This window comes from Grammomys surdaster, unplaced genomic scaffold (assembly GCF_004785775.1).
Source record: "Grammomys surdaster isolate TR1022 unplaced genomic scaffold, NIH_TR_1.0 126113, whole genome shotgun sequence".
Classification (NCBI taxonomy): Eukaryota; Metazoa; Chordata; class Mammalia; order Rodentia; family Muridae; genus Grammomys; species Grammomys surdaster.
The window spans coordinates 4502164-4530100 of record NW_021620921.1 but is presented as its reverse complement, the minus strand read 5'-3'; the positions used below and the strand labels follow the sequence as shown (position 1 = coordinate 4530100).

Below are 27937 nucleotides of genomic sequence, written 5' to 3'. Positions count from 1 at the left end.
AATATAATTAAGACAATCACCCAAAGGCAAGATCATAGGCTAACTTCAACTAGACCTTAATGGAGACTCTCTTCCCAGGAGATTACAGATTGGATCATGTTAATAATTAGAACTTACCATCACAATGTAGGATAACCTCTCACACAGTGGAGACAATTAAGAGTTGACTTTTGAGAAGAGAAAGCATAAGTTAGATATGATCAAGACATATTGTATACATGTATAAAATTATGAACAAACAAATGCAAGATATTAAAAAAGCCAAAACCAAAAGAACAATAACTTCAAAAGTGACAAACAGAATTTGTGCTTATCTCTACATCACTATATATAGGATAAGAAGTAATGAAAGGTTGCCAGGTATCAAGGCAGGAGTATCAGATGGTGGATAAAGACCTTGGGAAATCGTGCTGAGGAGTGCAGGGCTTTTCCTGTATACAACTGATATAAAAGATAAGCACAAGAGTACTCAGTATATATTTTAGAAAACAATTCTTTTCTTTTTTTTTTTTTTTTTTTTTTTTTGGTTTTTCGAGACAGGGTTTCCCTGTGTAGCCCTGGCTGTCCTGGAACTCACTCTGTATACTAGGCTAGCCTCGAACTCTCAAACTCAGAAATCTGCCTGCCTCTGCCTCCCAAGTGCTGGGATTAAAGGCGTGCACCACCACTGCCCAGCAGAAAACAATTCTTGATTTGATGTTTGAGTGAGGCACTTCAGGAATTAACACTTTCAACAAAGAAATCAGGAACCTTTTGAGTGGTGTGGTGTAAACAGCAACAGTAGATGATGAAGAGAAAGATTTGTGCAGAGTTTAAGGGTAGAATTTGAAGAAAATTGTGGGGTGTGTGTGTGTGTCTTTCTTCTTTGGGGATTTTGAAGAATATATTAGAGGTCTCAGAGACTTCATTTGCAGCATTGTCTGGTTTCTGTGATGAAATACTCTCTCTCTGCAACTAAGCCCAGAAGCATTTCATCAATGAATGTGAGCTAGCTGGAAGGAGATGCTCACATTGGCCTCCATGAGCTTGTGAGAGGCTGCTCCAACACGCCCCTGCTATCCTGACTCTTTACTCGGTGTAACTGTGCCTTCAGTATATAGTCTGTCTCTAGATTCCACTACTCTGTAACAACCCACAACCATCTACTTGGGTTCCTATGATGAATTTCTGCTCTCCGTGCCAAGGCAAGCAGTTCAAGCCAATCCTATACCAAAGGCTACAGGCAGCTTTCCAAACACCAGCTCTGCCACACAACTGCCTTCTACAACATCTTTTCTTTTCTATGATGTAGTTGATATCATTCAATTGTCTATCTGGGCCAAATGAGTATTCTTTGGAGAAAGAAAAACAAATTTTTATAACTTACGTTGTCTTAATCATAACACGTATAGAATTAAATGGCTGTCATTTAACAATAACATAGCATACATATTATTTTGAACTTTTTTTTAGTTATAAATTTGAAGAAAGTGGAAGAAATACTATGCCTTCATCATGTACTGAGAGACTCATTTTGAATTGAAATCAAGTATCAGTCAAGTTTGTTTACCAGAGACGGCAACTCATCAACACATTCACAAAATTTTATTGCAAAGCAAATTAGATTCAGCCACATTCCCTATATTATTAGAATTTTTTGTAAAGAAAAATCTAAGCCATTTACCAATAAAAAAAATGACGTGAATTACTGTTAGATCACTAAATTGAATACTCACAGCAAGTAATGATGTACATATATTTACTCCTTTCTGACCTAGAATAAATTTTAAAAAGCCATACATTTTGAGCACATATTATTGGGTCCTAGGTAGTATTTGCAAGAATTGCACACAGTCAGCTAAGGAATACTTGCCATGTTAAGAAACTGTAGCTATTGAGCATCTGAAATGTGACTCATCCACCTGAGAGTAATCCATGATCCACGATCAGGGTAAACTACACTTACAAAGGCTTTACAAAAACTTTTTAAGACTTACTGTGAAAAAGACTATAAAAGACCTTATTGTTTTATATTGATCATATGTTCAAATAATATTTTAGCCATATAGGAATAAACAAAACATTAAAATTGTTCATTTCTGCAGTGGCTGCACTACAGTTTTACATTATATAAATTTACAATATAGGTAATGTTTTAACATAAAATATGAAAAAGTTTGCACTATTCTTTATTAGTCAACACCAGTACCGACATGATAAAATATGATCTAAAGATTTAGATATTTTGAAAAGTAAGTTAAAAGGTTAACTCTAGATAACTTATAGCTTTCATGTGCATTAGCGTGTGATTCTTCATAATAATAGATCATTTTAAAGAAAAATTATTTCTTAGAAGTATAAAATAATTTTAACCATGCTCAATTTTTCTGAAGACATATTTAAAGTATATTAATTTGTGTTAATAGTCATAAATTATATTAGAATATGTTTTTTAATTTGCATTTTTTAAGATAGGGTCTCACTGTGTAGCCATCACCCAACTCACCATGGTAGTTAAGCTGGCCTCAAACTCACAGCAATCCTACTGTGTCAACCTTCCAAGTCGTGGTATCACAACGCACGAACCACTGGAATCAGTGATAATCTTACTTATAGCAACTTAATAAGTGAAAATTTTCTGGTGAAAATAAGAACAAATTTATGAAGAAAATCAATTTGTAAATATGTTTATAAATCATATACTTTCACGTTATTGATCTTTCAAACAAAACATCTAAAGTATAAAGAAATGATAACATTTGAATGTGTCTTATATCTTGCCAAACATCAGGACATAAAAGTCATAACTTTAATCCCATACTTTCATTTGACTATTATTTAACCGTTTGGTTTCAGTAGGGGGAAAGGGTGTATTTTATTTTACAGATATTTAGTCGGACATTTAAATATTTCAACGAGCAGAATGGGGGGTCTCTTTCTACTCTTTTTGTAGACTTCACAAATGTTAGGAGTCAACCTTTTGGACCCACAGTTACCAGAAAGTTCTTAGCTCAGACTCTTCCTGGAATGTCATCATGTCTAGAGCCTCTGAAGTGCCTTCTGGAGTTCCATCATGGGTAATATCTTTATGGTCCTTGAAGGTCTGTGTGAATCTACTATCCTCGGTGGGAAAGAATGAACTAAGTGGAGGCTAGCATGGCCCTAATACCATCCTTGTGAGTGTCTTTCACCACCTCAGATCTTTCCAGAGTGAATTAAATCAGCTGAAAGTTGCTGAGACAGACTTTAAACAAGTGCAGAGCTTTCGGCAGTGTGTGCAATGCAATACTCGTAGTGCCAACTTTTGGCAGAAACTGGGTCAGAGGGTGGAGTATGGAGTATGTAGAGGTGATGTCCTTCAAAAGGAGCACGTGCCAACTGAACTACAACAGGAGGAGGCCTCCTGGAGGCCCATGGGAAAGTGAATCAGTTGCCTAGTAGGCTGGTGCACACATTGTCTTATTAATGCTGGAACATGCACTACCTACCATATCCAGCATGAGTAAGTATGGGAATTTGACCTATTTATGCATATAAACTAACCACATACACTATCATAAAATACATCAGCCCAATCATAAATGAGTATATGAATTCTACCTACTTGCCTATAAATCAACTACCTCTGGACACTGATAGCTATTTTCAGTGACCAAATGTATAAATTTGAATATTAATTGTACCAGAAATAAAATTGGACTAAAAAGTGGATGGTCATTTTGATTTCCCTTGGAGGAATATTTCAGGGCAAGTCTTTAATCTGGTTTAGACTTCAGTCTCCTATGTGAAGGTGGGGGAAGGGGAGAAGAGATGAGAAAATTATACTGCCTATTTTGTAAACTAGTATTAGAATTTTGCTATTCTATTGATATTACTATTCTATGGAGACTATTGATGGCAATGTACATTGACTACCACACAGCAGTTTGCAAAAATGCTGGCACTTTGACCTCTGGGAGGTTTCTTTCAGAAACCTAGGACTGATTGCTACTCTACTGCTAGGATCATTGTAGGGGGTCATGTGATGTGATTCCCTGGTAAGATATACTTCATTTATATAATTTATATTATATTAAGATATACTTCAAATGACTGCAGCCCAGAATTTAATTTAATTTAATTTGTTTGTGTGTTTGTTTTCTTTTTTTGAGGCTGGGTCACTCTGTGTAGCCATGGCTGTCCTGGAACTCACTTTGTACACCAGGATGGCCTTGAACTCAGAGATCCACCTACCTCTGCCTCCTGAGTACTGAGATTAAAGACTGTACCACCACTGCCTGGCTCAGCCCAGAATTTTAAATCACTCAAATCAAATACCAAAACCATTAAAGTATGATTCTAATTGTTTGGTTTTTTACTTTAAAAATTCAGAGTCCATTCAATAATTTTAGGGATGCTTTGGTTTCCTTTCAAGTTCCTATTAGTCTACTCTTTTGATTTTTAAAAATCACATGGTTTATGCATAAGACAACTATGCTGCCAAGAAAACTGTTACCATTCACCAGCATCTGCTTTTCTTCTATATCCACCCTGAACTCCTCTACGGCATTGGTGGAAAAGGGGGCTCTTAGTTTTCTCACCCTGACTGTTTTTAGAAGAAAGGCCCCCTACTTCCTCACCATAGAGACATCATCGTGGTTCTGACTAGCTGGGCTGCAGGATACTCCCTGACTGGCTTGTCCTATCAGATAAAGCAGGGAGTGAACCTCTGACAGACACCTCAGGCACCTTGCTGTGTGTCCTCTGTCCAAGTCTAGCGCTGCTCTGAGCTGTTACACAGGAGGCTAATGTGGGTGTCTTCTATCTTATACTCTAAGGAGTTTCTTGCCCCATGAAACTTTTCAATGAAAGGAATCCAACAGTTCAAAAATGCCAGGAAATTGCTATCACCAAAAATTCACATCTGTTTTTAATTTAGGAAGAAAACTCCAGACTATAACACATAAGGAAAAACTGATTTTTTTCTATCCAATTTAAGAAAGGATTTGGGCTTTTATAACCCAACAGCAAGTTATGTCAGGCCCCCTTACAGAAGAAACAAAAGATCCTTTTCTTTCCAGAGAAACTGTCTTTAATGCCAATGGTGTGGGTGACTTTATGTGACTTCAAGGCTTGTCACTGCTGAGCCCATGTGAAGATTTTCTTGAGTATCAGGAGAGCACAGACTTGGCTGTAACCTGGGCTGAAGCACTCACAGGTACTACCTGTCTGAGCATGTCTGGAAAAACTGTAACACCAGCTACTTTCCTGGGGCCCGAAGAGCATTTGGGACAGGTGTGAGCTTTGTATCCTGATACTGTTACTAGCCATTTGGGGTAAATTGTGAAATACTGTGATGATTTCTAACAGAATGGAGGCTGTAAAGTTTCCTTCCAGGAACTCATTCTAAGGACAGAAGGGAAATACAGGCTCCTCAGCCAGATACCCTTATGCACCAAAAGGAAAAACAGGTTCAGAAAGCACTGTGACTGCTTCTCACTCAAAGCCCAGTTCCATCTAGGGTCTGTAAAGTGAGAATAATGCACAGGAGCTATAAGGACAATCACCAAGCAGCCTGTAGACCAGAGGTTCTTAACCTGTGGGTCTCGACCCCTGGGGGGGTCAAATGACCTATTCCAGGGGTCACAGGTCAGATACCCTGCTTATCAGATGTTTACATTAGGATTCATAACTGTAGCAAAACTATAATCATGAAGTAGCAATGAAACCAATCTTATGATATTTTCACCACAACATGAGCAACTGTATTAAAGAGTCCCAGCATTGGGAAAGTTGAGAACCACTGCCGTAGACCATCAAAGTACAGAAAAAGGTGTACTGCAAGTGTTTATATTGGAAAGAGGAGAAAGGAGAAAGGAAAGTGTTAAAAGAAAAAAAACACTTCAACTTAATAAAGCGTACTTGGACAAGGAATACATTCTGGAATAGGGCATTTTGGAACCAAAGATGGGTCAGAATGTCCCACCAAGCCACACGTGTCAATTATATTTCTAGCCAAAGGAGAGGCTGCAATTGACATGTTCCTCATACTGTCATGGTCTAATACTTTGGCAGCCTGTGATTGTCTGAAGCTCAAGTAACGGCACACTTGCTTAGTTTGTCTGCTGTCTCTGTCCAGACGCTGATTAGACTTATTAGACTTCCATTATCATTCAAGCATGAAGACTTGTTGAGGCAAACGGATTTAAGTTTACCTGTGATGGTTGGCAGTTTGTCATGGGTCACCAAGCTTTGTTGCTGTGAACTTTGAAGCTACGTATAGAAGGTGGTAACGTTCTTCATAGTCAGTGTAGGAGAAGTGGGGTTTACTAAGAATGGGATGTTTAGAGGACTGAGGCCTGGCAGAGCAGTGGTGGCCCTTGGGGGAGAAGGTATCTGTAGGACAGGCACATTATAGAGGCTGGATTTTTTTCCTGATCAAAAATTGAGATACTCCCTGAGAGTATGAGCAGCAACATTCTTAGGGGCAAAGAGTCAACCTTACAGCCTATGTAGATACCAGAAATGCTCTGATATCTGGGTAGTCGTCCAGTGATCTTGAGTATAAATACAGCCTAGAGGGACTTTAGGCTGTTTGAACTTCACTGCTGTTTTCCTGGTCCTCACAAAGCTAGATACAGGTTCATGACCCAACAGACAGAGGATGCCACAATGCAACAGTTAACTACTGTGTGGTCAAAATGATGTAGCCTTATTAGGTTTTTACAGTGTCCATAGCTTTACAGCTACCATTATCACCATGACCATCATTGCTTTCGTTTGTATTCAGCACATATTCTCTGTACGTAGACAAAGCAATGAGAAAAACAGACTCCGGTCTGGTTCTTGTAGAAGTCATAGTCTGCTGTACAGCACAGATAAAGATACATTCATTGAACATTTTGCGACAGCTGCTTCTTTGAAACTTGATGCCATTAAATACTTTGGGCACAACACTGAAAAAGTTGAAGAAGTAACTTTTATTCTCCTGTAGTAATTGTTGTCTCTGAGGCTTACTGCCTCAGATGTTAACATAGTCCTGAAAGCTTTTAGCCTCGCTACAGTCTAATCTAGGCCTAGAATGTTTTCTACCTCTGGGATTTACTGCTGACTAAGCTCACCCTTTCTAGTCCTTTCTGAGCTCTGACTGGCTGATTCAACTCAGCTGTTCTGGCTCAAACTCCTCTCCAAGCTGACTGGTTCAATCTAGCTTTTTTCAGTTTCTTACTGTTGCTCTGCTTGGCCTCATACTAATTTTGGCGATTTGTTCTAATCTTCTGGCTCCTCATTCTCTGGATCATTCTATTTTTACCTGTACTAGCTTATTCTCTCTTCAACCTGTCTCTGTAAAACTCTCCCAGTGAAACTGCCTCCTTCCTCTTTCTGCACTGCACCTCAAGTAGCTTCCCTTTCATCTCTATTCTTGTGAGAGTGGGCAGATCCTATTCTGTGAAATCTTTCTCTCATTCGTCACTTTATCTGCTCCTCAATTAGACATCATTTTCAAACATGGGACTTCCTTCTACAAACTAACTTTACCTCATTGTTTGTGATTAAAAGTGTGTCTATATTCCAGCCAGAGGGATTAAAAGTGTGTGCTACGGGTGAGCCATACTGCAATTAGAAATAGGGGTTTTGTTGTTGTTGTTTTGTTTTGCTTTTTCAGAAAAGAACAGAACTTTGAGGTTTACAGCTTGATCAAATATCCTGCAACAAAGAAGAATAAAGACCTCATGCTCAAAGTACATATATTAGAGGAAAGAAGCAATAAACACAAACAAATGAACAATATTATTATAGACAGTGAGTTTAAAAAATCTATGAGCAGAGAGGCATAGAGATGTGACGAAGAGTTGGAAGAAAATCATGGCTGGCTTGCAGTTACATAAGGTCTCATTAAAGACATGACACAGGGTGGTGGAGGCAGGGGATGCCAGAGGTCATCCATGCTGGGAGAAGGCTCACAGCGACGTTTATCTCCAGCTCCAGGGGGATATGATGTTACTGGGAGCATCTGCATTCACCTGCAACCCTCCTAAAAGTATACACAATTTAAAATAAAAATAAATGTGTTTTTTAAAAGAAAAGACAATATTTGAACCTAAAAGTTGAACTAAGGACAATACCTGAATATCTAATGATAAGGGCCCCTTGGGCCAGAAAACATCCTACTGTTCTGAAGGAACTGAGGCAGCCTATGAGCTAGAAGCTAGTGAGAGAGGAGAAAGTAAAACGAAGTTGGTTTGAGGAACTGAGAAGGGCTACCTTGGACTTGAAATGTCGGTCAGAGGTCAAGTGCTTGCCCAACATACATGAATATCTAAACACCTGCCTATGCCAGGGAAAAACTAGGACACTGTTGCAGTCATCAGTGTGGATTCAATCTCCATTTTTCTTTGGCTGATGGATTCCCTTCTCCAGACTGGCTGTCTAGCTAGCTACTGCTGCCTCTCCAAAGGCTCATGGAAACTAAACTTCTATTCACCTGTATTTCACATTAAAGGCGGTCCTATGATAACTTCATATAACAGAGTCTCAATAATAGGGGATGCAACAGAGGAGTAGAGGTGTCTTTTGGACCCAGTATGATCCAAGGAACAGTAGAGTAAGATGTTGAAAACAGCTACAGTTGGAGGCACACATTCGTTTATGGGAACACTTGTGAAAATATCCCGGGGATCCCAGAAATCCTGAATAACATAATCCAATCTCTAAAACTGAAAATAGTAGCCACATCAAGTGATAGAGTGGATCTGGAGAGACTGTAACTGCCATCCAAGGCTGGCCGAAGGAATGTACAATAGAATAACTTGAGAAAACACAATTTCAAGTTATACTTACCATATGATAGAGCTTCTCTATTCCTGGATATTTGTTCCAGAGAAAGTCATACCAATAATTGTAGGTGAATTCTCTTAGTAGCTTTACATGTAACAACCCCAAACTGAAAAGAACTCAAATTTCGGCAATCACGGAAACGAAAATGGATTAGCAAACTGTGTTATTGTCATAAAGTGAAATAATATTAGCAATAAAATGGAGTTGATATCAATACACACAACCCCATGAATGCATCTCAAGTTCAGCATGAAGTCAGTCAATATAAGGCAAAAATTAATCATTATTTTATGGTTCCATTTATATTAAATTGTATAAAATGCTAGCTGATGTAGATATGTAGAAAGAGTCAAGGGCCCAAGAAAAATTTGGAGAAGGATGATTGATATAGTCAGTTCTTTGTAATTTTATCTAATATAAAAATTATCAAAATATATAATTTTAATATGAATTATTTATTACATATAACATCTTATAAAACCATTCTCTCAATCATGTGTGTTTTATATATTCACCTCTTTCAAAAGTGTATTACAGAATTGATATATATTCTCCCTCATTGATGAGCTAGGGATAGTTAACCTATGGCTTTGTCCAGTTAAACCTTTGCACCCTGCCCTTGCATCCTCTCCACTCAGCACACATGCACAGGACAGAACTCTCCACGTCTGTCTTCCTGCTATAAAATGCTATAAAGAATTCTAACACTCTAAGTGGTGATTTCCATGAGTGACTCTGCTTTTTACTATGTCTTTCCAACTGCAGACTTTCATGTATCAGTGCTAAGAATCTAAGAGAACTTATTCTGCAAAATGTCCTTTTGACATAGTTCAATATATTTATATAGTTTGTGGCTGAGGAATCACAGAAGGAAAAATCAAAAACAAAAACTACCTAGTGACATGACAAGTATCAAGGCTTGAAGCCAAGCATCTGAGACCCTTTTAAGACCTACAGTCAAACATCTTTATGTATCTGAAGAAATGATGTGAAAGTAAAGATCAGGTGAATAGCTGCAGACGTGCTGGATACTGGAGAAGGAACAGGACGATGCCAGGGCATCACTATTCTCTGTAGGAGTGGAGGTGTGGGGCGTGGCTCAAGGGGCTAGGGAAATAGCTTAGCTGGTAAAGTACTTTCTTGCACACATAAGGACCTGAGTTCAGTCTTCAGAATCCATGTACAAAAGCTGGGTGTGATAGCTTGTGCATGTAATCCGAGCTCTTGGGGAGGTAGAAACTGGGAAACCCAGATGCTGGCTAGTTAGCCAGTTTAGCCTAATTGGCAAGTACCAAGACAATTGAGAAAACCTAGCTCAAGACAAAGGGGATGATATTTGAGGCTGACCTCAGGTCTACACCACATACAAACACACACACTCTCACACACACACACACACACACACCACGCCCTCACACTCTTACATACACACAAACACACACACACACACATACTCGCACAGGTGTGCATATGCAAATAGCACTTAAGAGAGAGACAGAGCTCATAGATATATCAACAGGAAAGACATCAAAGACTTTAAAAATCTGGTATGTACCTTTAGAGGGTCATTTGAAGGAGGATAGAGTAAATGTGCGGAGATAAATTGTGAAAGCATTATCATATTGTGTGTCAAGGAGGGCTGATGTGTTTAAACATAATGACAGGAGAAATGCGCAACTGAGTGGTAGAGCATTTGCCTAGTATTTATGAGGCCCCAAGTCTAGCTGTCAACTCCATATTAAAATAAATGGGGGTGCACTGAAGAAATATAATGAGAATAATAGTATAAGCGTAGGAACAAAAAAGAGATGACGTGATTGCGTGTGTGGTTTGGTGGTCATGAATGATGCCTTGGGATACCTTAGCACCATAAAAGAAAGGAAAGGGGGGACTTGAAAATGTCATTAAAGGGGCTGGAGAGATGGTTCAGCAGTTAAGAGCACTGACTGCTCTTCCAGAGGTCCTGAGTTCAATTTCCAGCAACCACATGGTGGCTCACAACCATAAGTAATTGGATCCAATTCCCTCTTCTGGTGTGTCTGAAGACAGCGACAGTGTACTCACATACATAAGTAAAGTCTTAAAAAAGAGAAAAAGAAAGAAAGAAAGAAAGAAAGAAAGAAAGGAAGGAAGGAAGGAAGGAAGGAAGGAAGGAAGGAAGGAAAGGAAAGGAAAGGAAAGGAAAGGAAAGGAAAGGAAGGAAAGGAAAGGAAAGGAAAGGAAAGGAAAGGAAAGGAAAGGAAAGGAAAGGAAAGGAAAGGAAAGGAAAGGAAAGGAAAGGAAAGAAAATGTCATTAAAAACAGAAGCAGAAGGCATTTTGCATTGTTTGGCGTTGCTTTATTAATTGTTCCACAGCCTCGTATCCTCCAGTATGTCTTTGTTGCACATATCCATTAAATGCTAAATGTTACTCTTGTGGTGATTAATAATCACCAATTTGTCAGAATCTAGAATCACCTAGGAGACAAGCTTCAAGAATGCTTTGAGGGAGATTCTAGATTGGTTTGGTCGAGGTGAGACAACCCAAATGTAGGTGGCACCATTCTATGGGCTGGGCTCCTGGACTGAATGGATGGAACAAAGAAGGTTGCACTAGTATCTCACTCAGCTTCCTGAAAATGGGTGTGGTCAGACCAGCTGCCTCAAATCCCTGTTGCTCTGACTTCCCTGCCCTGTAATTGTGAGCCAAAAGTAAACTCTTCCTTAAATCGTTTCTATCTAGGATTTTTGTCACAGTAATAGGCAAAGTGACTAACAATCCTTCCTGTAGGGATGGCACTCGGCTCAATGGTAGAGCTCTTGCTTAGCATACACAAGGCCCTGGGATTTGATTCCCAGCAATGCGAACAAATTTCAAAGTAATAAATATTACTGAGGGACAGTCTGCTTGCAAACACTAGGCTAATTCTTCCATTCTCCGTAGACATAATTCCTTCTGGACTGAATTATGTCTTTCCAAAACATCATCCACGATGTGATTACATTTAGCAGTAAGGCCTATAAAGAGGTAATTAAGATGGAATGGAGTCATAAGGGTGGAGTTCTGATCCAAGAGGATTAGTGTCCTTATAGGAAGAGCTACCACAGATGATTTGTCTCTGCCCTCACACAGGAAACAAACAGCAATAGAAATACCTTGTGCAACCAGGGGAACCACGCCACACACATTCTCTGGTATTCTGTTCTGGCAACAAAGATGACGAGTCCATACTCTTACTGTGAAGATGCAATTCTGTCTGGTTCACTCAAATGTTCGACATTTTAAGAAATCCAGAAAGGGACATGGTCTCCCTGCTTAACAGTTATTTTCCTTTCTCTTTTTTGTTTTACTTTCAGTTCTCTCCAGATAAACTGCCAGGGTCTAGGAAAAATGCAGAGTACGTAGGTGATGCTGGGCAATCAACACGCCCCAATACAAGGCAGATTGATTATTCAAATTACACCCCATTTCTCCATTCTGAAGTTTTGGCAGGGACATCTCAGCTGTTAGCTGCTTGGAGCTGTCTGGGCCTGCCTTTGCAAAATGAAATGTGCTTTAAAAAAAGGACTTGTATCTGTCAGAGAATGATGTCTGTTTGTTTTATAACTAAATGAAGGTTTGTGACACAGAATCTGCAGGTAGCCTTCTGAGCATTTGCTCTCAAAGCCATATACGGACCTTCACCTCCAGATCCGTGTGTGAGGACACTGTCCAGTCCTCAATCAAAGATCACAGGCCATTGACTCAAGAAGACGAACTACTAAGTCCGTTTAAGACTAGTAAGAGGGCTTTGAGACCCTCTGCCCGGTTAAGCTTCTTGGCTGTAGCGTTTCATCAGTTCAGCATGATATCCTTCTTTTCATTCTTTCATTTTTTAAAATCTGATTTGTGTCTTTATATTTAAACCAGATAGCTGGGTTACTAGTTCCAGCTACTACAGAAGCTGGTATAGGAGGATCGCTTCAGCTCAGGGGTTTGAAACAAACAGAGAGAGACAGCCATTTCAAAACACAACAAAATAAAACAAAACAACAAGAATCTCCAGCTTAGGTTTCTTGTAGGTAGTGAATTGGGACCTGCTTTTTTCTGAGATTATTTTTGATTATATACATTTAATGAAATTACTGGTAGAGCTGGATTTCGATCTACTGTTTTGCTAATGTGTTTTCCTGTGTTTGTGCTTCCATTTTGAATCCATTTTTGCACTGATTACCTGTTTTTCATTTCCACTCTTTTGCTCATCAGTAGTAATTACTTTTTTTGTTTGCTTGTTAGTTTTTACTTGTTTGTCATTTTTCTTTTGTTTTTAGTGATTTCTTTAGGCTTTTAATAACACTATAGATTATGTTTTGTATCACATACATTATTTCAGTGTGTATACTCACCGTCGATTCAGAATTACTCTATCAGAAGAACTTTCTTAACTGTATCTTGTATTCTAGTCCTACCAGTGATACATCATCCTTCCTATCTTTTTTTTTTTATTGGATGTTTTATTTACATTTCATATGTTGTCCCCTTACCCCATCCCCCACCCACCCAGGAACCCCCTATCCCCTCACCCCTCCTCCTGCTTCTCTGCGGATGTAACCCCTACCTACCCCCCCCCACTCCCACCTCCCCACTCTCAAATTCCCGCCCCCTGGGGCGTCCAGCCTTCATGAGGTCAAGGATCTCTTCTTCCACCTATGCCCAGCAGGGCCCTCCTCTTACGTATTCAGCTGAAGCCATGGATCCCTCCCTAAGTGCTCCCAGGCTGGTGGTTTAGACCCTGGGAGCTGTGGTTGGTTCCTATCTTTTCATCTTTTCATTTTTCCTTCATTAGGAATACTACTTTTGGTGGATGTAGAATTTGCCTGGGCTGCCTTTTTTTTTTCTTTATAGTATTCTGAAATAGGTTTTGCATTTTGTATCATTTCTGACAGGAAGTCTGCTGTCATCTTCATGGTTGTCTTCCTATGGGTAACTAACTGCCTTTTATCCTTCAGCTGTTTTAGCGACTTTTCTCTTCATAACCAGTTTTAAATGATTTAATCCTGTCCCTATAATACTCATAAATTTTGGAGGTATTTTCCATGTCGTTCAGTCTGTTGTTGTTGGTGGTGGTTTGTAGTTTTGATCACAGTTGAACAAACTGCCCAGTTTTTTCCACTTTTTCCTCATTTCTTTTAGGAATTCCAGTTGTATGTACATTAGACACTTTGTTTCACAATCTGCCAATGCTTTTGTTCACTTTTATCTCTCTTTAATTTTACATATTCTGAAATAAGGACTTTTTTATTATTTGTAGTTGTGTTTGTGTGTGTGCATCTGTGATAAATGCACCTAAGCATGGGTATCTCAGATGCATCAGATTCCTGCTGGAGCTGGAGTTACCAGAGATTGTGAGCACCTGATGTAGGGCTTTCAAAAAAGCAAGAAGTGCTTTTAACTGCTGACCCATCTCTCCAGCCCTTCATATAGTTTTAAAATTGTGTTTTCAAGCCTAGTGATTTTTTTTCTTTTCCCAATAAATTGACTGCTCACACCACATAATGTAATTTCTATTTTATACCTTCCACAATCCATTTCTATGCATCTATTTTGGTTTTTCTCACATACTCTGAATTTCTCTTTAACATGTTTATAGACTTCCCTCTTAGTTTTTGGAATGCATAAAATACAGCACAAATTCCTATTTTAATGTCCTAATTAGCCAAATATGCCATCTTGTGTTATTTCTCGTATGTTTTAAATGACCCCTTTCCCTCCTCTTAACAGTTACATTTTCTTGTTTTCAAAGTCTGGTGATTTTTTTTTTCAATTAGATAAGAGTGTAAAGACGACCTTGTTAAGTTTCCTTGTATTTCTATAAATATTACTGAGCTGTGTTCTAGTCTATAGTTAAATTTCATGAAGATAGCCTGTTCTTTTTAAGGTTTGCTTTTCAGCTTTTGTGCTTGACCAAAAAGGCTAACTTTGCATTAAACCTCTCTTTGTGGGTTCTACATTCACGGATTTAACCAAGCGCAGACGGAAAAAAAAATGTTTCTTGTGTCTGTATTGAACAACTTGTCAATATTTTTTAAGGAAAACTGTATAACATCTATATCATATCTGTATTGAATTGGGTATTACAAATGATTTATAGGCGATCAACTTTAAAGTATTCAGGACGCTGGAAAATAAAGCACATGCCTTTAATCCCAGCCTTTTCTACAAGGGGAGTCAGTTCTATGGCAGCAATGGATATACACACAGTGAGACCCTGCCTCGAAAACAAAATCAAGCAAGCTCCCCTCCCCCACCAAAAGAAAATAAATGTATACAAGAATAGAGCATAGGTTGTGTGTAAAGACAATGCCTCTTTATTTAAAGACCTAAAGTATCCACGGATTTGGGATTTTGGTAGCAATTTGTGACAGAGGGCATCTCTTATTGATTGAAGATGGAGAGTTCTGGCTTCAACTGTAGCTTCTTACACAAAGCAAAACCAAGCATAAAGAGCAAACCAAAACAAGACCACAGAATCTGCCCTTGTCTTTTTCCGCACATGAAACCGTTCCCCGGGACCACACTAGGGGAGGTAGGTACCAGTGAGGAAGCCTAGAGAAGCTTTTCTCCTAAGAGTAGCTGAGATCATAACTGAGACAGAATCACGGGGGTGGGGTTCGGAGAGAGGAGCTCAGGCAGGGAAGTCCCGACAGGGAAGTCCCGACAGGGAGGGGACCGGAATCCTAACAAAGGAAAGGGCGGGTCTTGGGTTGAAGACAATGCCAGGGCTCCCTGGAGGGTGGTGGAAGGTTCAGCGGGGGAGCACCAAATAAAAAGGGCCTGACCCCTGGCCGCACCAGCGAAGGCCAGCAGGAGAGTGGCTCCAGGCGTGGGCAATTCCCCGGGCCGCTAGAGGTAGGCGCGTCCAACGTCAACGCAGGAAGCGGCGCGGCTCAAGGATCCAATCACGACCGACGCTGCCGCGTGACGAGCCGTAGCCAATGGGAGGAGGTGGCGAAGGCAGCGGGGAAATTCAAACGTGTTTCCGGAGAGGTGTTGGGGTACCGCTGTTTTGTCTGCAGCTTGGCTTTCTGAGGTGGGTACAGCAGAGCCGGCGTTCCAGAGAGGCTGCAGCCGGCGAGAGGCTGCTGGGTGGCGAGGGCGGCGGCGAGTAGACGCAGGGGACCTGGGCCAGGCGGGCAGATACGGCCAGTGAGCCCAGGCTGGTGGACGGGGAGCAGGGCCCAGAAGCCCGCGGGTGTGCGATGCAGGCCAGGACTGGTTGTGCAATTCTCAGGACCTGCCCCCATGGTGGCTGTCAGCTGGGAGGAGGTGGAGAACCCCTTGCTGCCCTCCTTTTGGCCCCCTTTTATTGTAACACCCCACGGTGGCTATGACCTTGAGTGTTGTAGAGAATCGCAGACAGAGTGACAGAGAGAAAGACTGCAGACTGTTGACCAGTGGTTAACACCATCATGCAGATGACCAAAACGTGTGCTCAAGAACTGTGACAGTACCTTGATCCTTGCATTAGAATGATAAAAGCACAAATCATGGTTTTGTCAGGGACAAACTGCTGAAAATCTGTTATCAGTAGGAGGATGCATGATGCTCTCAATGTCAATATTTACGCTGGCAGAATAGGCGACCAAAGGGACAACTTATTACCAGACAGATTCCTTATGTCTCCTCTGTCACTTCCAGAATCCAAGAAAACACAAGTCTCAGTCTCTCTCTCTCTCTCTCTCTCTCTCTCTCATAATCTACTGACCACCCAGAGGAAAAAATTTCTAGAAAAAAAACTGAAAGGAAGATATTCAGTGAAATGAAGTTTTAAAAGGCATCAGCTGGAGGTGGTGGTGTGTGTGTCTGTGTGTGTGTCTGTGTGTGTGTCTGTGTATGTCTGTGTATGTATCTCCCTCCGTTCCTACCTAGTGCTTGGGAGATGAAGCAAGACCAGCTGCAGAAGCATAGAGATCAAGGCCATACTAGGCTACTTAATACCCTTACTCAAAACACAAAAATGACCAGCATTTTTTCATGTGGGCAGAATTTTCCAGGTTCACATAGTGTAACCTCAATGTTATACTGGGAAGAATAGATGTGTTTGGTTTGTTGAAACTTTTCTGGTAAATTACAAGCTATATCCTTGTGGGTTTTGTTGCCCTGGTTTGATTTTGGTGCACCACTAACACCTAAATGTAACAGTAACAATTACATTTAGTTATGTTTACAAAACTAATGTTCTATCTTCTTCATTCAGGAGACGAGTTACAATTTAGAAATGGAGGCTGAAGAGTTAATCGTCAGAAATTTGACAATTGATTCCATCATGAACAAAGTGAGAGATATTAAAAATAAGATAAATGAAGACCTAACTGATGAGCTAAACTCCATCAAAGTCTGTGTTGATTCCACAGGTGAGTTTTTCTTTTTTTAAAAAAACGGACGAAAACCTAAAAATCTTTTAGAGACTCTAAAGTAAAGGTGAGAAGTATTAACTACCTTGTGTTGCCTAACGTAGTTGTTTCTGTTTCCTCAGTAATTGATGGCTATCCATTATACTGTACTTAATACTTGAACTTCTTTTGTCTGGAAACATTACAAACATTTTTGCTGGAGACAGATAGACATGCCAAACTTGGGAATCTGAAGCAGAAAGATTTCAAGTTTGTGGCCAGTGTGGTAAACACAGTAAGACCCTGTCTCAAAAACTCAAAACAACAAAAAAGAATCATTCATTAGTGTGCTCACAGGTAGTTAGTTCTCGTAACTCTTCTGTTAACTGCTCGAGAGCTTTGTTGGCTACTTTGCCTGCTATCCACACATAGGTAGGGTTTTTTGTTTTGACTGTTCCTTTTTTTTTTTTTTTTTTTGCTAGGAACTGAGGAAGGCTCATCAATCTTACTGAAATTAATTTTTTTTATTCATTTATTCATTTTACTTTACATGTGAATGTTTTACCTGCATGTATATGTATGTACCACATTCGTGTTTGAGCCCTTGGAGGTGGGAAGAGGGCATGGGATCCTCTGGAACTGGAGTTGGGGATGGTTGTGAGCTGTCATGTAGGCATTGAGAATGGAACCCAGGCCTAATTGCTAAGCCACCTCTCCAGTCCTCTGAAGTTACATTTAGTCTTAACACCAAATACTGAATGTGAGGTGTCTTCCGATTGGTCTTGTAGCTGTACCCCTCCTTCCTGTCTTACCCCTGTTCTAGCTAGAGGTCTCTATTTGTCCCAAATAGGCGTTCACTTTTACCTCTCTAGTCTTTGTTAATGTCTCTCTTCATGGCCTTCCCTGATAACTTGTTTCAGATAGTTACCTACTGAGATAGGGGTTTGTCTCCCATCTTCTTCTCCTGTATAGTTTGCACTTCATGTATTTGTGTATGTTATTGACCTGTTTGTTCTCCACTAGAATGTCATTTCCATGAGATCAGCTGTTGTTATATCCAGGGTTTAGATAGAAGCCGGATAGAAATTGTCAAGTACCACGTGAGCAAAAATCCCTATAGTGTAACACATTAGTTTTATAAGTCTTACTTATGTTTCAAATGGTTGATGTCATTTAAATGGTGGATATTTGCCAGATAAAAACAGATGGTCTGTGTTCTGTCTTTTTAAACTGGGTTAAAACCCCACTAACTACATGAATGGTGGGTCAGGGTAAAATTGACAACAGTGTCTGAATGCTTAATGAAATTTAATTCAAAAGCGAACATGTAATAAACTCAAGGTGCTTGTTCCTGTGCTTACCCATGCTGCTTAGTAGCCTTGACTCCAAGGACACAGTGCGGTCCTTTGCACTGTGCTCATTGTCCCACCACTCAGTGCCTGCAAGACCTTGGCTTAGGTTTGAGATGATTATATATTATAAATTGTCAGGTCTTTACTGTACATACAGAGGTTCTTTCTTTTGGAGAAAAGCAATAGTTTAATGATAAAAAACAAGACTTTTTAAAAACATCTTCCTACTGTTATTCCTAGATGTATCAAATTATTTTAACTTTGGAATGTAATATGTTAGAATCAATAATTTTGAAAATTGTAAGCCTTCTGACTTGAATTTCATCAAATATTGTTAAATTAATTTATTCCTGAGATTAGAGTAGAATTTCCAAGCATTTCTAAAATTGCCATAAGCATATTTCTTCTATTTGTACTACATATTTATGGTAACCTACATTCTCAGCATTACTAGCAATAGACTCAAAATACTGATTAAATCTGAAGAACACTAAAGATGCTCTGTACCCTGCAATTTCAGATATTCAGCCAAAATGTGTAAGAAAGAATTATTTTAAAATAAGTTGATCGGTGATATTGTCAGTAAATGTTCAATTTGTGTACCTATTTTGTATACCTGTATTCCTGGTGGTTGCTTAAAATTTTCCTCAGGTAAAAAGGTATTACTGGTGGGAAGAACTCTATTCACTAGTGAGCCTGATTCCCAGAGGCCTGAGAAATTGATCTCCAAATCACAAATACCAAAATATATTTTTTAGGTATTTCACAAGCTAACTTGTTAGGAAATTAGTAGAAATAAGACTGAAAAATTAAACCAGTCAGTGGTGGTGGCGGCAGGCATATTTCTGAGTTTCAAGCCAGCCTGATCTACGGAGTGAGTTCTAGGACAGCCAGGGCTGCAGAGAGAAACCCTGTCTCGAAAAACAAAATCAAAACAAAAAAATCAAAACAAAACTGAAAAAAAAAAACTACATTGTTAGTATTCAACCAGATTAAATTTAGAGTGAACAATCGAAAGTCAGGAAGGAGCTGCTCTGCTGGAAAGCAGAAAGGGTCATTTTGTTTACAAATGGAGTAATAGCTTCTTCAGGAAATCGTCATTTAAAGTACTTATCTAATAAAAATTATTAATAAACTAGTAAAAGATATCCTAAGTAGGAGGATTTAGTCAGCACTAAATAAGTGCTTTACCAAGTGACAATTATATTTGCAGGACTTAGCCCATTGCTGCGCATACTAGGCAAACCAGACATGGTTGTCAAGGTAGAAGGTTAGAGGTTCAAGACTGCACTTAGCTAAGTATTGAATTGAAGGCCACCCTGGGTTATTTGACCCTGTTATAAAAATAAAGACAAAATCATCTGATGTTTATTCTTTTCTGTTGTGGTTTTGTTTGCTTGTTTGTTTTGAGACAGGGTTTCTTTGTTTTGAAACAGGGTCTCTCTATGTAGCCCCAGCTGTCCTGGAACTACTATGTAGACCAGGCTGATTTCAAACTCATGGACATCCGCCTGCCTCTGTCTCCCCAGTGCTGGGATTAAAGGTATGCAACACCATGCCTAGTTTGAAGTTTATTCTTGGTTTTTCTATGTATCATGGAATTTCACAGCAAGAAAGCTGATACCCACAAGAAGCCCTGTAGATTCTGAAGGCATGGACTGGTGAGACCAGGAAATTAGCAAGACATTTAAGAGAAATGTAGGTAACTTGGAAAAAGAAACTTGGAAAAGTAACTTGTCTATTTCTCAGTTGTGATTTTTTTTTCCTCCTTATTCATATAACTCAGAAACTGTTAACCAAATTATGATGGTTGAGAACACCCCAGAGAACTGGTTGAATTTCTTGCTGAAACTAGAGAAAAACAGCCCACCTCTAAATGATGCGCTTTTAAATAAGCTGATTGGTCGGTATAGTCAAGCGATTGAAGCACTTCCTCCAGATAAATATGGACAGAATGAGAGCTTTGCTCGAATACAAGTGAGACTTGCTGAATTAAAAGCGTAAGTATTAGCATTGAAACTACACGGAACCAACTATGTACTATATTACAGAGAGACAGGGTAAAAACATGTAATTTGTATTTTTTAAACTAGTACTTTTGTTTTAATGTAAATTTTTTTTCTGTGGACATAGATCCCTCAGAGTTACAGTTTGGACATTTCGTAAAATGGTACACAAGTATAACCTAGTTTTTTATTTTCACATAAAAAAAGAATAGTCTAAAATCAGATGTTATCATGTGTACTTGTTATAAAATCTTTTGATTTTATAAATTTGAGTCTAATCTTTTGTTGCAGTATTCAAGAGCCTGACGATGCTCATGATTACTTTCAAATGGCCAGAGAAAACTGCAAGAAGTTTGCTTTTGTGCATGTATCTTTTGCACAGTTTGAACTGTCTCAAGGTAATCTGAAAATCACATTTACATCTTAAGTGAAAGCACATTCTACTATAACATTAATATTGAATCATAGATTTGAAGTGAAATATTAAAGCAAAAATACTACAATTGATAAGATGAGACCATGGGACGAGAGTGCTGCATAGTGTAAGTCCAGAGAATTCGCTGTACTGTCTCTATACTCATAAGGAGTGTTCTGTGGGAGTTAGTACAAACATTGCATTTGTGTCCTTTACTCAGGATACATCTCAAGGAATGTTTTTTCCTATTTAGTATTTGTAGAATAAAAGATAAGACATTTTAGCTGGCACTTAGGTAATCTTGTCTAGGCTGTGGCTTCATAGCCACATGTTGTCTTGCTTATGTGATTCGTCATAGTCTACCTTTTTAGTTAAGGCCAGGACATCTTTTCCCTGGTTAGCCCTTTGGCTGGTGCCCCTCTGCTTTTTCTGGAGATCTTTGGCTACACCCTCAGAGTATCCTCTGCCTAGTCTTTTATTCCTCTGCTTATTTGTGCTGCTATTCTGATTTCATGTACTAACCAGTTGAGCATTACCACTGCTAGCAGCGTCCCTCTGATAGCTCCGAAAGTAAGGTTTGTGCAGTGCAAGCTGCTCCCCAGGATTGAGGTAGGGAAAATACTGTATAATGCAGACATGGTTTGAGAATGCCGAGTTTACCTATGGGATTCCTAAATCCTAGTAATTTAATATATAGTCAGCTGTGTATGTATAAAGCATACATTTCTCTCCTAGAAAAATTGATTCTTGCTTCTTATGGCAGGTCTGGTCAGGCCTTTAAGACCCTTCCAATGGTAACTGTAATTCTTAGATCTTGGAACAAATAAATTGAACTGACTATAAAAACAACTAAATCACTGAAGTTTGGCAGTAACCATTAGATCAAAATGGTGATTGTTCTGAACAGGATGGATGCTAATGCAGCTCCCTGAGGCTGCGCACTGACTGCTGTATGCATTTAGAGGGGAAGGGTAGTCCAAAGTTTTTATCGAGTCTCTAATGGATTTTTGACCTGAGTTAATAAGACTTTAAATTACTAGTACTTCTCTCAGTCACTATTCTTAGTAAACATATGGATTCAATATTACCATATATTCTTTAAAATTGTAAATTGTGAGTAACTAGAGGTTATCTCTTACTAACTATCATTTTTAGTTTTTAAGTTTTTCTTATGGACATATATTGGATGTTGAGCATATCTCCTGCACCTTAATTCTTTCAGGAACTCTTAATTCTTCCTTCCCTCTTTAATCACCATGGTTACTCTATACAATTTCACTAAATTCTACCTGAATATATGTATGTATATATGCAAGTAGAGGTGAAATATATATATATGTATGTGTGTGTGTGTGTGTGTGTATACATATATATATATATATATATATATATATATATATATGTATGTATATATATCAATTAAATATATATATGATTTTGTGTTACAGTATAAAATATAGAACCATAAAAGAGGAAAAAAAAGAGGTTATCTAAGGTTGGCCTAATTTGCTTAATATGATTGTCTCTAGTTGTATTCATGTTCCTGCAAAGGTCATAACTTTATTTTTTGTGGCTGAAAATAGTTTATTGTGCATATCTACTACATTTTTGTCATCCATTTTTGTTAGATATCTATATTGGCTTCACAGCTTAGCTGTTGTGAATAGTTTCTTCTTTTTATTGTATGAGTATTTTGCCTGCATGTATGTACTTAAACCATGTACGTACCTGGCTCCCACATCGGTCAGAAGCAGGCATTGGCCCCTGGAGTTGGTAAATGGTTGTGAGCTTCCGTGTGGGTGCTCTGTGTATAGTGCTGCAGTAAACCTGATGTGAGGTATATCTGTGATACATTGAATTGCAGTCCTTTGAATAAGTAAATATCCAGGAGAGGCAGAGTTGTTAGATCTGTTTCTGGTGTTTTGAGAAAACTTGGTACTTATTTCCACAGAGGTTGGACTAGTTTATATTTTCATTAGTGATGCATAAGAATTCTCTTTTGTCCACATTTGCACTAGCATTTATTGTTTGATATATATATATATAATTTTTTTAATGACTCCCATACTGACTGGAGTAAAGTGGATGGATTCTTGATGTAGTTTGATTTGCATTGTCTTTGGCTAGTGAAGTTAAACAGTTTTTGTGTGTTTATTGACCACTTGTATTTTTTCCTTTATGACTATCTTTTTGTTATCTTATTTATTGATTTGGTTGTTTTCTTGTTCCTTAGTTTCTTAAGCTCTTTATATATTTTAGATATTAGGCCCCTATTAGATGCATAACTGGCAAAGAACACCCATGTTCTCGACTTGATTAACTATTTCCTTTGTTGTACAGAAGTTTTCTAATGTCACATGCCAGTTTGGGTCTCATTTTCTGAGCAAGTAGGGCTCTATTCAGAGAGTCGTTTCCTGTGGTTAGGTCTTGAAGTGTTTTTTCTTATGTGATATTCTCTATATCCTAAATGTCATATACATAGCATTGTAGCCCATGAATTCCAAGACTGTTGATAACATCCTATGTGCTACATGATGTACACATTGACTATTTACCAACTACTAGAGATGAAGTTTGTATTTGAAAGAAAATTTGGTAATGTCTGTGGTTGAATAAACTTTCTTGGTTATTTTGTATTTTGGTAGTGGTATAGATCAGTCTAACAGCAGATGCTACTTAGCCCTTTAACTTTTTGTTTTGATTTAGTAAATCCTCTTGCTAGAAGTGTTCTTAGCAAATTTTCAGTCTTGATTAAATGTTACTATGAATAGTATGTTATAACAAATGCTTTTATATGGAGTGTACTCAAGATGCTTCTAATTGCTGTAGTGTGTGTGTGCGTGTGTGTGCACACACACACTAATGTATTAAACTTCTAAATAGTTTTCAGTGATGAATAGGAATTAGTATAGAGGAGTAAACTAGATATGTGATAAGTGAGAAATTATTTCCTTATGCAATAATATGAGTAAGTCTAATCTTTCCACTAGGTCCTAATGAATAAAAAAGCTGGGAATAGTGAGCAAAGGATGCTGCATCAAGTAACAGTATTTTTCCTCTCTTAGGCAATCTTAAAAAATGTGAGCAGCTTCTTTATAAAGCTGTGGAGACTGGGGCGGTGCCGCTGCAGATGTTGGAGATTGCCATCCATAACTTACACCTCCAGAAGAAGCAGCTGCTTTCAGAGGAGGACAAAAAGAGTTTATCAGGTTGTTATTAAAGTGTACTGTGCTTTGCAGAAGTGGTAAAATTCAGATTCAGGATACTTTAAAGAAAAAAAATTTATTTAGGTATAATGCTTAAAAACTTAAACAAAAAAAGAAACTTAAAGTTAAGTTGTAGGTGTATAGGAGTAAGCTGTTCAGAAACAAAGATCCTTACTACATTAACCTTGTGTTCGTAACTCCTTAACAATGACTTGGTCAAAGTCATTAGGACCTTAGTCTTTTGCTCTTAGTGAAGGACAGACTTTTGCCCTGGGGACAAAGCTGTATGTGTGGAGAGGATTTAAAGGGACAGTTGGAAAGAAGTGTATTGATGACAGATGTTGTCATGCTTCCATGTCCCTCATGGAGATTCTTACCTATCATAAGTTGTCTTTTAAAATATTCCTATTTGTAAAATTACTCTTTTTGTAAATTTAATCATAGTTGTGAAATTTTTACAGCATCTACAGTACTAACTGCCCAAGAATCAATCTCCAGTTCTCTTGGAAATTTACAGAATAGGAACATGAGTTGTGATTCTAGAGGACAGGCTGCTGCAGCCAGGATTTTATATGGGTAAGAAAATGCATTCAGGTCTTTACATGATTATCTTTGATATCCTCACACTAGTGTAATAACTACAGTTAGCAGTAAAAAGAAGATACATTATTAATAGTATTCTCTGAAAACATCACAGCAACATTCTTTCTATTCAGAGAGAACATGCCTCCGCAAGATGCAGAAGTCAGTCATCGAAATCCCTTAAAGCAGACTAACAAAACTAAACGGGTACGTTGTTTTGAGTCTACTTTGAGAAAGGTGATGGTAGTGAATTCTTTTTGTGTCCCAGTTGGTTACTTAACCTTTCAAATCATTTCTAGTCATGCCCCTTTGGAAGAGTCCCAGTTAATCTGCTAAACAGCCCAGATTACTATGTGAAGACAGATGGTTCAGCTGTGCCACAATTTACAAAAAGGTATGTTTCAGTTTGGGTTTTTAAAATTTGTTTTTATATAAAGATTCTTGTCTGAATCTTACTTTTTTACTAAGGATTAATTTATTTTGTTTGGTAGTTTTATGTACTAAGCCCAGGGCCATATCTTTGCAAGTTCTCTCCCATTGACGTACATCCGTGTTCCTCTCTTTACTGTTTGTGTATTTGAGATCAGATTGCACTAATTTTTCTAGGCTAGCCTTAACCTTTGTACCGCAGCCATAATCTGTGCCTCATGCAATTATGGGTGTTTGTGTTCACCAGGCTTGGCATAACTAAGTCTTTCTTTGTTAGTAGAAGTTACTGGGTTTCTTAAGCATCAAAAAAAAAAGAATAAGTTAATTGGCTGCTAAGTGATGTGGTGCAGACCTAGCAGGGTGGCTGAGTCAGGAAAATCTTTTAAATCTAGGGGTTGCTGGGATCACCCTGGCCATATGGTAAGCAGACGTTATATCTTAAGTGTGTGTGTGTGTGCGTGTGTGTGTGTGTGTGTGTGTTATATATGTTATGTTTATATATATTAAATATGTCTATGTCTAGATAGATAGATAGATAGATAGATAGATAGATATAAGTAGCAAAGGATCATTCTCATTCGATATAGTCCCCTACTGTCAATTTGAATGTCTGCACCCAAATAAGAAATGGAAATGTGCTCAATATGGTGGTATGTGCTAATAATATTAAAAAAAACAAACTATTTTAGTTGATGCTGTTATCTTATTCTGGACCTCCATTTCAAATACTTAGTTGAAGCGTACTGGAGATTTTTTTTTTTCCCCACTCTTAAAATGTATTTTTTTTAAACCCTCCCATCCCTCAAGGTTCACTCAGCTTTTTCTGACAGACTATATGCCGGACTGTAGAGGTCCACATGCAGTTCTTTACATGTTTTTATCCTTGATCTGTGTGCAACCTGAAATGGAGTTTCATCTACATACTTTTCTTTCCCACATTCTTATTTTAGCTCCAGCTGTAACTGGTTAGGTAATGAAGACACTGGCAGTCATCTATCTCCTCATCATTTTGTCATTGCTCAGTACCTCATTTTTAAGCATAGTCACCTTTACATTAGAATTATGTCACTTTTAAAGAGATGCTTCCATTTCAAAGTATTTATGTACTAGTTATGTATATTGAAAGCCAGTTTTAAAATGAAGAATGAAACAATTTCATGTTAACTGTTAAAATCTTTTTGTCTCATGGGTAATAGAAAGGTATCTGGATCAGAATACCGAGATTCGATTATGCCTGGATCCAAATCAAGTGGAAATGATTCCTATGAATTGAGAGGTTTAAAGGTATTACAATTTTAAATGTATGTGAAGCAAAGGTTCCTGGTCTAGAACTCACTGAGCTTTCCTTAGGGAAAGGATCTAGTGTTTATCTGTCTTCAAAGTGTTGCTGAAGCCACAGGAAGTTTGAGTCTACTGCTGAGAGGTGGCACAGAAGTCCTGGACTGTTTCTCAAAGATTAAGGTGTTAGAGCAAATATTAGAAGAAGCATGAGGTACATTAATTAGGCATGTGTTTAAATGGATTAGTAGGCCTGGGTCTGAGAATCAGCAGGGGAGCTATTCCCCAGGTTTTGTTTATTGATATGTTTACTGACACAGTTTTGAGCAAGCCATCTTTAAACCCAGAGTATATGTTATTGCAGAGGTGGAAGCATAAATATTAAAGTTAATCTGTTATGCCTCCACCTTTGTCAGCTTTGCACAGGAAGTGACTAGTTCCAGATACAGTAGTTTGTAGGAATTCTAATATTCTTGGTACTTGGCTTAAATCCCTGGCATTGCAGTGTGAATTTTCAACATTATAAGATTTCATGATCTATTCTTTAAAATTATAATTGTCTCTACTTTTAGGGAATGGTACTTAATTGTATCAAAAAATTATACCCTCTCAATTTATAATAACTACTGCCTTGAGGTTATATAAATGCCAATTTTTACTAATGCTATTATTTTGATAACATAGTACAATTTGGACAGGGGATTTGGCTCAGTAGTAGAGCACATAACTATCATATATGAGGCTCTGAGTTCAATTCCCAGCACTGCAAAATCCATAAGCACATACTAACTAAAGACTAGAATCGTGTGGGTAAACAAGATACTTACATCTTATCATCAGGCTTATTCTATGTTGGACCTACATTTTCTAACCTTTTTTTTTGGAGTGATGTATAGTGTAAAATTTAAGTAATATTAATATGTCCACTCAAAGCATGTTTGTCAAGTTAATGGTTATGACCTTTCCTGATGTTGTAATCAGTAATTTAGGAAGTTAATATTTTCTGGGAGTTTGTAAGCCTACAAATATGAGAGATAGCTTTACAAGCAATCTTTTCACATAGATAAAACTGTATTATATTTAACAGTTAAGACCAATTAGTACTACTGCTATTTATGGTACATTATCTTATTTGAAATCTTTCTATGCTTTTTGTATAGCCCATTCAAACTATCCATTTGAAAGACACTCTGGTGTCCAGTGAAAAGAGTTCTGAACTTATGTCTGATTTAGTAACCTTGAAGAGTAAAACAGATTCAAGTCAAACAAAATTGGAAGGTAAGTCCTATGTAGTCAACCTGATTAAACTCACTGGGCTGTTGACAAAAGAAGGCTATGAAAGACAAAGGGGGACTTGGGAATAAAAAGGATTTCAGGGGGTGGGTGGGGGGCATAAGGGAGGGATAAAAGAAGATAACCATGGCATGGAAATGACTAAAATTCATTCTGTGTGCTTGAAACTATCAAAAAATAACACACACACACACACACACACACACACACACACACACACACACACA

General features: G+C 38.3%; 1 protein-coding gene across 1 annotated transcript in view; it reads left to right on the top strand.

The window, feature by feature from the left end:
* The first annotated feature begins 15753 nt into the window (after positions 1 to 15753).
* The window catches only part of Ttk (TTK protein kinase), a 42972-nt gene continuing 30788 nt past the window's right edge, over positions 15754 to 27937 (top strand). Inside the window, exons 1-10 of the mRNA XM_028756205.1 lie at positions 15754 to 15846; positions 17014 to 17170; positions 20288 to 20501; positions 20799 to 20905; positions 23988 to 24131; positions 24590 to 24704; positions 24845 to 24917; positions 25010 to 25104; positions 26336 to 26423; positions 27578 to 27695. Coding sequence (XP_028612038.1) covers positions 17035 to 17170; positions 20288 to 20501; positions 20799 to 20905; positions 23988 to 24131; positions 24590 to 24704; positions 24845 to 24917; positions 25010 to 25104; positions 26336 to 26423; positions 27578 to 27695 — 1090 coding nt within the window. The 5' untranslated portion in view covers positions 15754 to 15846; positions 17014 to 17034. The remainder of the gene's footprint in view (positions 15847 to 17013; positions 17171 to 20287; positions 20502 to 20798; positions 20906 to 23987; positions 24132 to 24589; positions 24705 to 24844; positions 24918 to 25009; positions 25105 to 26335; positions 26424 to 27577; positions 27696 to 27937) is intronic.